Source organism: Oryctolagus cuniculus, chromosome 12 (genome assembly GCF_051225735.1).
Source record: "Oryctolagus cuniculus isolate XC-2025 breed Fujian yellow rabbit chromosome 12, ASM5122573v1, whole genome shotgun sequence".
NCBI lineage: Eukaryota > Metazoa > Chordata > Mammalia > Lagomorpha > Leporidae > Oryctolagus > Oryctolagus cuniculus.
Window position 1 is genome coordinate 78,230,336 of NC_142878.1, and position 16,179 is coordinate 78,246,514.

Sequence of the window (16,179 nt, forward strand, 5' to 3'; positions counted from 1 at the left end):
TCCTGATTCCTGACTTCAGGTCAGCTCAGTCCTGGTTTTTACGGGCTTTTAGGGAGTAAATCAGTAGACTGGAGCTTGCTTACTTTCTCAAACACTTTTTTTAATTTTTAAAATAACAAAAACTTACCAAACTATAGAATCTTAAAAACTTCCATAAAAGTTGCTTATAATTCAAACAGAAAAAGAATACACAACTAGAAATGAAGGCATTAATTAGCATTCTCTAAGAACACTGTTTACGGTCTAGCACTGCAGCATACCAGGTAAAGCTGTCACCTGCAGCACCAGGATCCCATATGAGTGCTGGTTCAACTCCTGAACTGCTCCACTTCCAATCCAGAAAGCAGCAGAAGATTGACCATGTGCTTGGGCCCCTGCACCCACAGGAGATCTGGATGAAGCTCCTGGCTTTGACCTGATTCAGCACGGGACAGTGGACCAGTTGGGGAGTGAACCAGTGTAGAGATCAATCAAGGGGTTGGCGCTGTGGCATAACGGGTAAAGCCACCACCTGTACTGCCTGCATCCCATGTGGGCGCAAATTCGAGTCCCGGCTGCTCCTTTTCCGATCCAGTTCTCTGTTATGGCCTCGGAAAGCAGTAGAAGATGGTCCCTACACCCGTGTGGGAGACCCAGAAGAAGCTCCTAGCTTCGGATCGGCGCAGCTCCAGCCGTTGCAGCCATCTGGGGAGTGAACCAGCAGATGGAAGACCTCTCTCTCTGCCTCTCCTTCTCTCTGTGTGTAATTCTGACTTTCAAGTAAATAAATAAATCTTAAAAAAAAAAAAAAGATTAATCCATCTTTCCTCTTCATAGTTCTGAATTTCAAGTAAAGAAATAAATAAATCAAGGAAGGAAGGAAGGATGGATGGATGCAAGGGAAGGAGGGAGGGAAGAGGGAATGCTGCTGTGGCGTGGTGGGTGAGGCCACTGCCTGCTGTGTAGCATCCCTTTTGGAAGCCAGTTCGAGTCCCACCTGCTCTAATTCTGATCCAGCTCTCTGCTATGGTCTGTGAAATCAGAAGATGGCCCAAGTCCCTGGGCCCCCACCCCCACGTAGGAGACCCAGAGGAAGTTCCTGGCTCCTGGCTTCGGATCAGCGCAGCTCCAGCCGTTGCGGCCATTTGGGCAGTGAACCAGCATATGGAAGACCTCTCTCTCTCCCTGCCTCTGTCTTGCCATAACTCTGCCTTTCAAATAAATAAATAAATAAATCTTTAAAAAAATACTGCTTACCATACACCCACAGAGTACATATAAGCTTACCTCAATCTCTGATTTAGTTTCTTCCAAAGCTGGATAAGTACTTTCCTCCATTAACACTGTGCTGTTTTGGCTGCCTTCTGACAGAAAGCAAAGATAAAAACAATTATTTCTTCACTTGAAACTCTGTAGACTTTTTTCAGTCTATTTTGTAATCTGGACAGATAAAAACCCATTTTTGATATGTTAAACTGTCTCACAGAGTGACTCCACTGACATTAATGATTTTAATTATTTGAAAGTCTCAGGCAATACTTTCAGATACTGAACTTAATTCATTTAATATATACTAAGAACTCAAATCCAAGCTCATGCGACTACCTAAATAAAATCCTCTACCTTATATTACCAATTACTTAGTCCAAGGTGTTTGTAAAACCTGTTAATAAAAAAAAAAAAACTCATTTTCAGATATCTGGCACATTGCTTAACTTCTTAAAAGTTCACTCAAAGTTCTTTTGAATTTTTTTAAAGATTTATTTATTTATTTGAAAGGCAGACTTAAAGAGACGCAGAGGCAGAGAAAGAGATCCTCCATCAGCAAGGATGCAACAGCCTCCTCCCAAATGGATGCAACAGCCAGAGCTGAGCCGATCCAAAGCCAGGAGCTTCTTCCAGGTCTCCCACATGAGTGCAGGGGCCCAAGGACTTGGGCCATCCTCTACTGCTTTACCAGGCCATAGCAGAGAGCTGGATGGAAAGTGTAACAGCCAGGACTCGAACCAGGGCCCATATGGGATGCCGGCACAGCACTCTACAGCTTTATCCACTACATCACAGCAGTGGCCACCTCAAAATTCTTAAAGATATCACCATTCTAATGGCTGTCAATACCTAGTAACATAAAACAAAAACTTCACAGGCCAGCGTTATGGTACAGCATGTAAAGCCACCACCCACAACATCAGCATCCCATATGGATGCCAGTTCAAGTCCAAGCTGCTCCATTTCTGATCCAGCTCCCTGTTAATGGCCTGGGAAAAGCAGCAAAAGATGGCTCAAATGCTTGTGTCCCTGCCACCCACATGGGAGACATGGAGTAAGCTTTTGGCTTCAGCCTAGCACAGCCATGACCATGGCAACCATATGGAAAGTAGACCAGCAGACAGAAGATCTCTCTCTGTTTCTTTCTCTCTCTTTATGTAATTCTGACTTTCAAAGAAATAAAGAAGTCTCTCAAAAAATAAAACCTATGACTACAACTTAAAATGCTTTACAATAACAAATAGACTCTAGGGGGCAGCATTGTGGTTTAATGGGTTAAGCTTCTGACTACAGAGCTGGTATCCCATATGGGCACCCATCCGAGTCTTGGCTGCTCTGCTTCTGATCCAGCTCCCTGGTAATACACCTGGGAAAACAAAAGATGGCCCAAAGTGCTTGTGCCCTGCACTCATGTGGGAGACCAACATGAAGCACCAGCCCTCACTATTGTAGCCACCTGGAGAATAAACCGGCAGATAGAAGATTGATCTCTCTCTAATTCTGTCTTTCAAATAAATAAATCTTTAAAACAATAAAAAAATATAAAATAAACAGGGGCCAGAGCTGTGGCACAGCAGGTTAAGCCATGCCTACAGTGCCAGCATCCCATATGGGTACCAGTTTGACTCGTGGTTGCTCTGCTTCCAATCCAGTTCCCAGCTAATGCACCTGGGAATGCAGCCAAAGATGGCCAAAGTGCTAGGACCCTTTGCACCCACGTGGGAGACCTGGAAGAAGCTCCTCCCTCCTGGCTTCCACCTGGCCCAGCTCTGGCCATTGTGGCCATTTGGGGAGTGAATCAGTGGATGGATGATGGATCTGTCTCTCTCCCTCCCTTCCCCCTTCTATCTCTGCCTTTCACATAAATAAATAAATCTTTAAATAAATAAACTATAAAGCAAGCAATTAAAATAATATAGAAAAACAATATGTCATCACTAGAGAAAATGTACTTTATAAAAATCTGTCAAGGAAAAATCAAAGTGTACACTTTTAAATTCACAACATATTTTTAATGAAAAATATAAATGTCAACAGATGTTAAAAATGTTAAATATAACAAACATAAGTTTATACAAAAAAGAACATACACCAGAGGAAACCAGCAATTATTTCGATATAAATATAATTTTACATTACTTTTGCTTCCCTTTATTTTCTTTCATGAACATGTATCTTTAATTTAATTCTTAAAAAGATTTATTTAGGGGACGGCGCTGTGGTGGAGCAGGTAAAGCTGCTACCTGTGATGCCAGCATCCCATATGGGCACCGGTTCAAGTCTCAGCTGCTCCACTTTCAATCCAACTCCTTCCTAATGGCCTGAGAAAAGCAGTGGAATATGGCCCTAGTGTTTGGCTTTGGCCTGGCCCAGCCCTAGCAACTGTGGCCATCTGGGTAGTGAACCCTCAGATAGAAGACCTCTCTCTTTCTGTCTTTTCTTCTCTGAAACTCTTTCAAATAAAAATAAATAAATGGGGGCTGACGCTGTGGCATAGTGGGTAAAGCCACCACCACCTGCAGCACCAGCATACCATATGAGCGCCAGTTTGAGTCCCGGCTGCTCCACTTCCAACCTAGATCTCTGGCTATGGCCTGGGAAAGCAGTAGAAGATGGCCCAAGTCCTTGGGCTCCTGCATCTGCATGGAAGACCCGGAAGAAGCTCCAGGCTCCTGGCTTCAGATCAGTGCAGCTGCAGCCGTTGTGGCCAATTGGGGAGTGAACCAGTAGATGGAAGATCTCTCTCGCTCCCTCTGCCTCTGCTTCTCTCTGTAACTCTTTCAAATAAATAAATAATTTTTTTTAAAAAAAAGTATTTATTTGCTTGAAAGGCAGAGTTCCAGAGAGGTAGAGGCAAAGACACAGGTCTTCTATCCGCTGGTTCACTCCCCAGATGGCCCCAATGGCTGGAGCTGCACCGATCCAAAGCCAGGAGCCAGGAGCTTCCTCCAGGTCTCCTACACGGGTACAGGGGCCCAAGGACCTGAGCCACCTTCCACTGCCTTTCCAGGCCATAGCAGAGTTGGATCGGAAGTTGAGCAGCCAGGACTCGAAGTGGTACCCATAATGGATGCCAGCACTGCAGGTGGCGGCTTTACCTGATGCGCTACAGCACCAATCCCATTTTTTATGTAATTTAACCACTCCAAGAACAGGAAAGTAAAAAGCAAACACTATTTTTGTACGTCATAAAGCCCATAATCAAATACTAACTTAATTTGAAGATGAGATTCCTCAACAAAAATGAACCTCAGTCCACGACTCCTAATTCAGAGGGGATGATTTTAACTTGGGAGAAAATAATTTCTTGGGAGACACTATTCATAGCTTTCAGACTCTCAAAATGATCTCCAACCGTAAGAAATGAGAATCACTGATGTTTCCACATCAGATCTCATATGATGGTTTACAATCAAAACATGGGTACATGGGGCCAGCATTGTGGCACAGCAGGTTAAGCCACTGCCTGTGACACATGCCATATGGGCACCAGTTCTGATCTAGCTCCCTGCTAATGCTCCTGGGAAAGCAGCAAAAGATCACCCACATGAGAGACCCAGATGGAGTTCCAGGCTCCTAGCTTCAGCTGGGCCCAACCTCAGCTGTTGCTGCCATTTAGGGCGTGAACATGTGGCTAGAACATCTATCTCCGTCTCTCTCTTCCTTCCTCTCTGTAACTCTGTTTTTCAAAAAAATAAATCTTTAGAAAAAGAAATGGATACACTAAAAATACTATATAAAATTATCTTCAGCTTAAGTATGTAAAAGTGTATGTGACAAAAATGAATTTTGGGTTTAGACTTAAGTCTCATCCCCAAGATATCTCACTATGTATGTGCAAATATTTCAAATTCTGGAAAAAACCTGAAATCTGACTCACTTTTGATCTGAAGCATTTTAGATAATGGATACTTAACCTGTAAAAATAATGTGAACATCAAATCCCACAGAAAATATACCTATATATTACCTATTTATACTGATACAATACAGTCATGAAATACCATTTTATGAAATTCTAACTAAAATACCCTATAGAATGATAACTGCAGAAGAGTCAAGTAAATCCCTTGTGATGAATGATTTTGTACACTATTAGTTTTTTTGTTTTTGTTTTTTAAGATTTATTTCTTTATTCAAAGTGAGAGTGCACAGAGAGAAAAGGACAGGCAGAGAGACAGAGTCAGTCGGTCTTCCATGCGCTGGTTCACTCCCCAACTGGTCGCAAGGGATAGAGCTATGCTGATCAGAAGCCAGGAGCCAAGAGCTTCTTCCAGGTCTCCCACACGGGTACAGAAGCCCTAAGACTTGGGCCATCTTCTACTACTTTCCCAGGCCATAGCAGAGAGCTGGATCAGAAGTGGAGCAGCCAGGTCTTGAACCAGCACCCATAAGGGATGCCAGCACTGCAGGCGGTGGCTTTACCCACTATGCCACAGCGCTGGCCCCCACTATTAGTTTTAACCTAATAATAACAAGTAAATATAAACTTTCAAACAAATTTATGTTAAACCATTATCAGTCACTGGTTACATGTGAAGTATCAAAGAGTATTTGGAGTCCCAAACATACACCACAGCTCCAAATGAACAACTCTCTGGGGCAGTTTGGTGATAGTGGGTTCTGCATGACTCTCCTAAATCCACACTGAACTTCTATGGTGACCTGATCACTTACAATAGCCAGAAAGAAAGGCTGACTGCCTGGAAAGAAGCCAAGATATATTCAAAAGGTTACCCCACACATGCTACTTTAAAAAAAAAAAATCACAATTTAATACAGAATTTAAAAACTTACCTCGTTGTCCCATCCGCAATACTTGTAGCTCCTCTTGCCCTAAAGACGAACATCCTGGAGTGAGTTCACGGTTGTCACTGGGTGTGACAGAATTCACCATCTCAACATCAGACCCCTAGGGAGAAGTGATAATCAGTTATTTGTCTATTAATTAATCAAAGCTGGATTCGACTATGTATAAATGCTCCCAATAATCAAAGTTCCAGTTACTGCCACACTCCAATGGGAGCACCATGTAATCTGACTATGTTTTGTTGCATTCAGTCCAGAAATGTCTAAGGCAGACAAACAGCAGAATGAAGTACCAAGTTTAGATTCTAAGTCAGCCCAAAAGCTGACTTTTATGAGTCCAGACAATAAGCTTGAATCTCAAAGGATAAGTGTCTAAATTTAGTTACTCATATTAATATCAGCTTCTACTGAACATTTATGGTACAACTATAGACAGGCATTTTTCTAAGTGCTGTTGTACATAAAAAATTCAAATCTGGGACCAGCATCAAAGCCCAGTGTGTTAAGCCACTGTCTACCATGCTATTCCACATGGATACCAGTTCAAGTCCTGGCTGTTCCACTTCCAATCCAGCTTCCTGCGAATGCATCTGGGAAAGCAGCAGAGGATGGCCCAAGTCCTTAGGCCTCTGCACCCACACAGGAGAACCAGAAAGATTCAGTTTCCTGGCTTCAGCCTGCCCCAGCCCTTCCCGTTGCAGCCATTTAGGATCGAACCAGCAGATGCAAGATTTCTCCCTCCCTCCTTCCCCATCTCCTTTTACCATCCCAATTCTGCCTTTCATATAAATAAATAAATCTTTTTAAAACAAATTCAAATCCAAAATTCAGAAAGCAGGAACTTGGCCCAGCAGTTAGACACTGCTTAAGACACCTACATCCTATTGAGTGCCCAGGTACCAAGTCTTGGCTCTGCTCTTGATTTCAGCTTAGTGCTAATGTGTACTCTGAGAGGCAGCAGATAATGGCTCAAGTACTGGGGACCCTGTAGTCTACATGTGAGACGTGGACTGAGTTACAGCTTCTAGCCCAGCCCAGTTGTTGCAGGTTTTGGGGAGTGAACCTGAAGTTTCAGGAAATCTCTCTATCTCTGTCCACATTTCAAATAAAACAAACTCCTTAATTTAAAAAACACACATAGACAAAATTCAAATTTTCAAACTATTCAGAAAACCAGCCATATGTTGGCTCCAGGATTATGGCACAGTGGGTTAAATGCACCCGATGATGCTGGCATCCCATACTGGGCACCATTTCAAGTCCAGCTGCTCTGCTTTGCTCTGCTTCTTCTTCTTCTTCTTCTTGACAGGCAGAGTTAGACACAGAGAGAGAGACAGAGAGAAAGGTCTTCCTTTTCTGTTGGTTCACCCCACAATGGCTGTTGCGGCCAGAGCACTGCACTGATCCGAAGGCAGGAGCCAGGTGCTTCTCCTGGTCTCCCATGGGGGTGCAGGGCCCAAACTTGGGCTATCCTCCACTGCATTCCCAGGCCACAGCAGAGAGCTGGACTGGAAGAGGAGCAACCAGGACAGAATTCAGCGCCCCAACCAGGGCTAGAACCCGGGGTGCCGGCACCGCAGGTGGAAGATTAGCCTATTGAGCCGCGGCAATGGCCTGCTCTGCTTCTGACCCAGCTCCCTGCTCATGCACCTGAGAAGAAAGTGGATGACAGTCCAAGTACTAGGAACCCTGCTACCCATGCAGGAGACCCAGAATTGTGTTCCAGTGTCCTAGATTACATCTGACCCAGTCCAGCCCTGGCTGTTGCAGATGAAAGATCTCTCTGGGCTGGTATTATGGCACACTAGGTTAAGCCGCTGCCTATAAGGCTGACATCCTATAAGGGTTTGAGTCCTATAAGGTTTGAGTCCTGGTTGCTCCACTTTCATTCTAGCTCTCTGCTAACAGCCTTAGAAAAGCACCAGAAGATGGTCGAAGTGCTTGGGTTCCTGTCACCCATGTAGGACACCCAGATGAAGCTCTTAGTTCCTGGCTTTGGCCTGGCTCATCCATAGCCATTGTGGCCACGTAGGAAGTGAACCAGAGGATGAAATCGATCAATCAATCTCTCTAACTATGACTTCATAATAAACTGTTTTTTAAAAATCTTTAAAAGGGGGGGGGGGGGTATAGTGACAAAGAAGGTTAAGCCACTGCTTGAAATCCTAGCATGCATATGGGCTCCAGTTAGTCCTGGATGCTCCACTTCCAATCCAGCTCCCTGTTAACGTGCCTGGGAAGGCAGCAGAAGATGGTCCAAGTGCTTGGGCACCTGCCATCCACATGGGAGACATGGATGAAGTTCCTAACTCCTGGCTTTGGCCTGGCCCAGCCCTGGCCATTGCCGCCACCTGGGGAGCGAACAAGTGGATGGAAGATCTCTCTAATTTTTTTCAAATTAGTAAATCTTAAAAATAAAAGCTATAGGCTAATCCTCCATCTAGCGGCACTGGCACACCGGGTTCTAATCCCGGTCGGGGTGCCGGATTCTGTCCCGGTTGCCCCTCTTCCAGGCCAGCTCTCTGTTGTGGCCCAGGAAGGCAGTGGAGGATGGCCCAAGTGCTTGGGCCCTGCACCCCATGGGAGACCAGGAGAAGCACCTGGCTCCTGCCTTCGAATCAGCGCGGTGCGCCAGCCGCGGCACCATTGGAGGGTGAACCAACGGCAAAGGAAGACCTTTCTCTCTCTCTCTCTCACTGTCCACTCTGCCTGTCAAAAAAATAAATAAATAAATAAAATAAAAAAATATTTTTTATAGCTTTTTTTTTTTTTTTTTTGACAGGCAGAGTGGATAGTGAGAGAGAGAGAGACAGAGAGAAAGGTCTTTCTTTGCCGTTGGTTCACCCTCCAATAGCCGCCACGGCTGGCATGTTGCAGCCAGCGCACCGTGCTGATCCGATGGCAGGAGCCAGGTATTTATCCTGGTCTCCCATGGGGTGCAGGGCCCAAGCACTTGGACCATCCTCCACTGCACTCCCGGGCCACAGCAGAGAGCTGGCCTGCAAGAGGGGCAACCGGGAAAGAATCCGGCGCCCCGACCGGGACTAGAACCCGGTGTGCCAGCGCCGCCAAGGCGGAGGATTAGCCTAGTGAGCCGCGGCGCCGGCAAAGCTATAAAAATAAATCGGGGGGCTGGCACTGTGGCACAGCGGGTAAAGCATAGCCTGCAGTGTCGTCATCCCATAAGGACACAGGTTCAAGTCCCAGCTACTCCACTTCCGATCCAGTTCTCTGCTATGGCCTAGAAAAACAGTGCAAGACGGCCCAAGTCCTTGGGCCCCTGCACCTATGTGGGAGACCCAAAAGAAGCTCCTGGCTGTGGAATGACACAGCTCCACCCGATGCTGCCAACTGGGAAGTGAACCAGCGGATGGAGCACCTCTCTCTCTCTCTTCCTCCCTCTCTCTCTCCCTCTCTCTGCGCCTTTCCTTCTGTGTGTAATTCTTTCAAGTAAATAAATAAATCTTTAAAAAAAACTAAATACATTGGAGGTTGGCATTATAGCACAGTAAATCGGACTACTACCCACAATGCCAGTATCCTATATGGGTGCCAGTTCAAGTCCTGGCGGTTCTACTTCTGATCCAGCTCCCCTGCTAATGCACTGCCTGTGAAAGCAGTGGAAGATGGCCCAAGTTCTTGGGCCCTTGCCACCCACATGGGAGACCAGGATGGAGTTTGAGACTCCTGGTTTCAGCTTGGCCCAGTCCCAGCACCCTGTGGCCAATGGATGGAAGATAATATATCTGTATCTATCTATCTATCTATCTATCTATCCATCCATCCATCCATCCATCCATCCATCCTTCCTCACCCCGTAACTCTGCCTTTCAAATAAATAAGTGAATCTTTAAAAAAATAAAATCAAGAAATCATCAGCCACATGAACATAACTACTTAAGGCAATATAAACTAAAAATGTTTAAGGGCATGGATTAAATGAATCTATTAAATTAATGGAATGTTTTCCTTTATAAACTTTAGGACTATTTTCTAAAGTTAACCTTTCTACTTTGATGTAAGACTATCTTCTTTAATAAAAGTGAATCTTAAGATTTTTAACTAATGTTTTGTCCTAGATTACATCTGACCCAGTCCAGCCCTGGCTGTTGCAGATGAAAGATCTGCAACAAATTGCTAAGTAGATTCTACCTCTTCTCATATACCCATTGTTTCTCTAGTTTACTGATCTATAAAATCTAAAGATCTGAGTTCTGATTCACATAACTCAAAATAGCAAATAGTAAAAGAAGTCATAAAAGGAGCAAGTTTTAAGGTGCACAATGAAAAAGATTCTTCATGTAAGACTTTGAAATTGCCTACAATACCAGGAGAGTGGTAGTAGCAAACACAAGGTTGGTGTTGGATTAGATCTAGCCTATAACACAATGGCAGTAATGGGAAAGGAAAGGTACTGGCACTGTGGCACAATGAGTTACACCAATGCATGAGAAGCCAGCACTCATTAGAGCTCCAATTCAAGTCCTGGCTGCTCCACTTCTAATCTAGCTCCCTGCTAATGCACCTGGGTTAACAGCAGAAGATGACCCAAATACATGGGTCCCATCACCCATGTAGGAGACTCCAATGGAGTTCCAGGACATTTAGGGAATGAACCAGTGGTTGGAAGATCTCTTTCATACTCTCTTTCTGTAACTCTGCATTTCAAAAAAATCATTAAAAAGAAATGAGAAAAGAAAGGCAAACACATGTAGGAAGTATTAGCAAGAAAAAACAGAACCTGGAAACTATATATAGAAGAGATACAAGTACAAACATGATTTACTCTGTTACACAATGTCTGATACAGGGCAACCTAACTACATATTTGGCCAAAGTGCTAAAGAGGTTTTTGGTCTTGTTCTACCCTGTAGACTCCTAACAAAGACTCCCAATGCTGCCCTGTTCCTACACTGTTAACTACACTTGAAGAAGTTGCTATGGGAGTTGGTCTAAGCTTTGTAGAAAACAAGTTAAAAATAGAAATGTCACATGTGATTAAAAATGGAAAAAAGAACTACCTCAACCTCTGTATAGCTGGTATAACACTGTGAAACTATAATCCAGGAAAAAAAAATAATGTTGTTAATGTTGTTTTCTGGAAGACCTGAATAAAAAATTGTCTAAACCTTAAACTGTCACAAGTAATTGTAAAAAGAATACTATTTAAAGTTTTTATTAATGAAGAGAACAAAAGAGGCTTATGAGATCCAAAAAGGAACACTATAGATAAACCTGCTAAAACTCTAAATAAGTATATTTTAATTGTTTCTGCTCATTAGTATCTTATGATTTTTCTATAATGTACGTGTTTAACAGTGTAAGAAAATAAACCATTATTTATTATGTACTAATTATAACCACTCATCATATGTAAATCATTCTTCAGTTACAAAATTCATTTTATGATAGGGCTCTACCCATAATCCTCTTCCCACGAAGCTCTGCTAACATAATACAACACAATATAACATAACAAACTTAACATGAACACACACATTCCATCCTCCTTTCCAGTCTGTTCAAATTCAGGCTGATATTTTCTACTTACATAATTTTGTAAGCCTGAACTTTTTCAACTATAAAATGAGAATAAAAGCAACATATACCATAGTGGGCTGTTTAAAATTATATGAGAATATAGGTTAAAAAAAAGAGACCTGACCAACAGTATTCATAAATGCAAATATTTACCTAAAATATGTCTTGAGTGAAAGAAAATCGCATTTAATAATATAAAACACACAATCCCATCAAAGAGTTTGCAGCAGTAAAGTTTAATGTGGTGGCAAATGGAAAATACTGCCTAAATGTAAAAAATTTCTGGGGCCAGCACTGTGGAATAGTTGATTATGGGTGCCAGTTCGTGTCCCAGTTGTTCCTCCTCCAATCCAGCTCTCTGCTAATAACCTGGGAAAGTAATGGAAGATGGTCCAAGTGCTTGGGCCCCTGAACCCACGTGAGAGACATGAAAGAAGCTCCTGACTGGCTCCTGGCATCAGACTGGCCAAGATCCAGCCACACTGTGGTCATCTGGGGAGTGAACCAGCAGATGGAAGGCCTCACTTTCTCCCTCTGTAATTCTGCCTCTCAAATAAATAAATAAATCTTTAAAAAAAAAAAAAAAGAAAGAAAGAAAGAAAACTTCTGGCCTTCAAAGAACACAATTTATATCACTAACACTGTAATATTAAAAATACCTTATAGAAAGTATTATATAGCATACCTCATGATTGATGACAGTCCAACCACAAGATGAATCACTGTCACTGGAATTTTCAGACATTTTTCAGATCTAAAAATACAAGAACATATTGACTTGTGGGACATATTTTTAAAAATTCTACAGGAAGTGTGACAAAATATAAAAAATGGCTTACTACTTTCCATAAGAAACTAAAACATCAGTACCTACAGATTACCATACAGGACAGGATATAATTGTATACCTGTACGAACAAATAAAACCAAACTTCTAAAGACAAAGAGATCCTCCTGAGCTATAATTGTCTGGACAGCCATAGTATTAGAATGAAGAAAGTTGAATCTGAAAGGAAATAAAGGATTAGAACTGAGGGGAAAGGAGAACCCAATTTAACCACATGAGGAAGTCATGGATTGGTAGGCTGGCAGAACAGTGAATGCAGCATAGACAGCAATAAAAAAGGTCTGCATTTTTAATGAACAACAGGCATGAAAAGCATGTCTAAGGAAACCAAGAAGCAGGGGGTATGAAAGAGCTCCCATGCCAATCAAACTGAAGTCTACATATTGGTAGCATGAAGCAATTTAATTTTTCAAGTAGATAATAAATACAACTGATCAGTTAGCTTTTATGAAAATATACATAACTGTATCAGCAGTATTTCAGTTGAATTATAGCACAGAAAAAAGGAAAAGATCAGAGGTTGGTTAAAAATTTGTGGTGACTGGAAATAATCTAGACTCAAGCCCTTAAATAAAACATATTGGTCACTCTGCCTCACTTCTTATCTGATCACTCCTTTCTTACCTGAAACTTACATAAAACCCACATTCCAGCTCAAAGTAGTTTTCTTAATGCCCTGTTTACACATCTAACTCATGTTTCTATTATTGCAGATATACTGTGAATACTTTAGATTCAAGCTGATGCTGCTGGTCTGAAAGAACTCTATTGTCCACAACAGGAACCAGTGCTCAAATGAGAAGAGAGCAAAAACAGATCTGAATCACCAACTAATAACTCTGAAAATTCATTTAACTAGCTATTTCGAAAATAAGTAATACAGGGATCGGCACTGTGGCATAGTAGGCTAAGCCTACTTTAAAAAAATGATACAAAGAAGCTGGTCACTAACACCCATAAAAATTAGCATGTCTACAGATAAACTATTCAAAATTTGAAATAAGAGATAAAGAAGAGTTGTGTGCCAGAGCATTTTTTTACCAAGTTCACATGAGGTCATCTGATTGACTTAACTTCAATTGTTCAGGATCCAGGCACTTTATAACTCTATACATTTAAAGGTAAACTTGTAGAAAATTATTAGGGTAAAATATGTTTTTTTCTAACACAGATTATCCAAAAGGCTACAGTATGAATACCTTGTATATACTAACCAGCTTAATACATTAGCATTTATTTCAGTATCTTTATTTGCCTATTTGTATAAACCCTGGTTTCTCATTGAACCAATTTTCATGAGTTCCAAAAATTAATACATGTCACTATTGATTTGTATGAAATTGTTTTATAATAATTTGAGAGGCCAGTATTGTGGCATAGTAGGTTAAGCCCCCACCTGTGGCACTGACATCCCACATAGGCACCAGTTTGAGTCCCAGCTGCTCCACTTCCAATCCAGCTCCCTATTAATACACCTGGCAAAGCAGTGGAAGATGGCCCAAGTGTTAGGGCCCCTGCACGCCCTGCATGGGAGACCCAGAAGAAGATCCTGGCTCCTGGTTTCGGATTGGCTCTGCTCCAGTTGTTGTGGTTAGACATTTGGGGAGTGAACCAGTGGATGGAAGACCTCTGTCTGTCTCTCTCTGTAACTCTGCCTCATCAAATAAACTAATAAATTTTCCAAGAAACTAATTTGAACTTTCTGTAAGACATAAAAACTGATATCAAGACTGACCAATTAAATTTGCAGGAGAGAAAAAGAACGAGGTTGCAAACTAGACAGTATGTTTTTAAAATTAAATTTACAGTTGCCAAAATTTGAACACTAAGATATTAAAAATGATGACAGGGCTGGCACTCTGGGACAGCAGGTTAAGTCACCACCCGCAGTGCCAGTATCCCATATGGACACTGGTTCAAGTCCCAGATGCTCCACTTCTGATCCAGCTCCCTGTTAATGCTCCTTGGAAAGCAGCGGATGATGGCCCAAGCCCTTGGACCACTACATGAGAGACCCAGATTAAGCTCCTGGCTCCTGGCTTTGGTCTAGCCCAGCCCCGGCTGTTGTGGCCATTTGAGGAGTGACCCAGCAGATGACAAGTCTCTGTCTCTCCTTCTCTCTAAAACTCTGCCTATCAAATAAATAAATAAATGTTTAAAAATAAATAAAAACAATGAAGATAAAAAGGATTGGGGGGGGGGGTGTGGTCAGGTGTATGGAACAGCAGTTAAGTTGCAGCCTAAGGTGCTCAAATCACACTGGAGTATCCCTAGGTTGAGTTCCAGCTGTTCCACTTCCAATCCCGCTTCCTGATAATGCACAACCTGGGAGGCAGCAGCTGATGGTTTAAGCAATTGGGTCCCGGCCATTCATGAGAGAAACCCAGACTGAGTTCTGGGCTCCTGGCTTCAGCCTGGCCCAACCTTGACTGTTGTAGCCATTTCAGGAGTGATCCAGTGGAAGAAGATCTCTCTCCACCTGTCTATTTCTGTCTGTCTGCCCTTAAAATAAAATGAAAATGAATAAAAAAAAAAAAAATTTTTTTTTTGACAGGCAGAGTGGACAGTGAGAGAGAGAGACAGAAAGAAAGGTCTTCCTTTTCCGTTGGTTCACCCCACAATGGCTGCTGCGGCCGGCGCACCATGCTGATCCGAAGCCATGAGCCAGGTGCTTCTCCTGGTCTCCCATGGGGTGCAGGACCCAAGCACTTGGGCCATCCTCCACTGCACTCCCTGGCCACAGCAGAGAGCTGGCCTGGAAGAGGAGCAACCGGGACAGAATCCGGCGCCCTAACTGGGACTAGAACCCGGGGTACCGGCGCCACAGGTGGAGGATTAGCCTAGTGAGCCGAGGCACCGGCAACTAAAGAATGTTTTAAAAGAAGTCATGGATAAGCTACACTAAGAAGGTATATATGAAAAAAAGATTCGAATGGGTAATGCAGACCATTATGCAGCTGAGGGCAAGATTATTCAAGATCAAAGGTACAGACGCTACAAAACTGGGAGACCAAATCTACCTAAGAAACAGGACGGAGGCCTGTGTGGAAAGAGTGGCCTAAGCAGAAGAGTAGACAGAGATGAGACAGAAAGATAATAGGGTAAGGGTAGATAGGGGGCAAGCTGTTTAAGGCCTTACAGTTTCTAGGACTTTAGCTCTCTGCTACACAAGGTTTGAGTAAAAGAATCACTCTGGCTGACTCACTGAGACAGCCTATAGGGAAGCAAAGGCAGAAGCAGGAAGATGAAAGGCTGCTACAGTAATCCAGTTAAGAGATGACAGAGATGACAGTGGTTTGGACAAAACATAACAGTGAAAATGTCAAGAAGTGGATAGACCATACATGTTTTGAAGGACTTCTCATATACTGAATATGAGGCATGACAAATGACTCTTGGGCTCAATAAATACAAGAATGGAATGGCCACAGAGACAGGAAGACATCAAAAGAAACAGCTTATGAGAAAAAATTGATAAATTAGTTGTTGCACGTTAACTTTGAGACAGCTATTATCATACCTAAGTGGGAACAACAAGTAGGCAGCCAGAAGGTGGATTTAAGGGAGAGTTAAAGGCTAAGGGTAGACACTGGGGTGAGTTATTCTTGTGAGGCCCACCCCCTATCAGAGTGCCAGTTCAAGTCCTGGCTGCTCCACTTCCAATCCATCTTTCTGCTAATGCATCTTGGAAGGCAGCAGATGATGGCTCAATTGCTTGGTCCCCTGCCATCCAA

General features: G+C 42.8%; 1 protein-coding gene across 12 annotated transcripts in view; it reads right to left on the reverse strand.

The window, feature by feature from the left end:
• CCPG1 (cell cycle progression 1) overlaps positions 1–16,179 on the reverse strand; it is a 92,547-nt gene that overhangs the window by 56,852 nt on the left and 19,516 nt on the right. For all 12 annotated transcript variants that reach the window (XM_070054222.2, XM_089310375.1, XM_089310373.1 and 9 more), the window contains exons 2-4: positions 12,284–12,352; positions 6,046–6,160; positions 1,267–1,343 (exon numbers count right to left, since the gene is read on the reverse strand). In XM_070054222.2, the coding sequence (XP_069910323.2) occupies positions 1,267–1,343; positions 6,046–6,160; positions 12,284–12,343 (252 nt within the window). In that variant the 5' untranslated portion in view covers positions 12,344–12,352. The remainder of the gene's footprint in view (positions 1–1,266; positions 1,344–6,045; positions 6,161–12,283; positions 12,353–16,179) is intronic.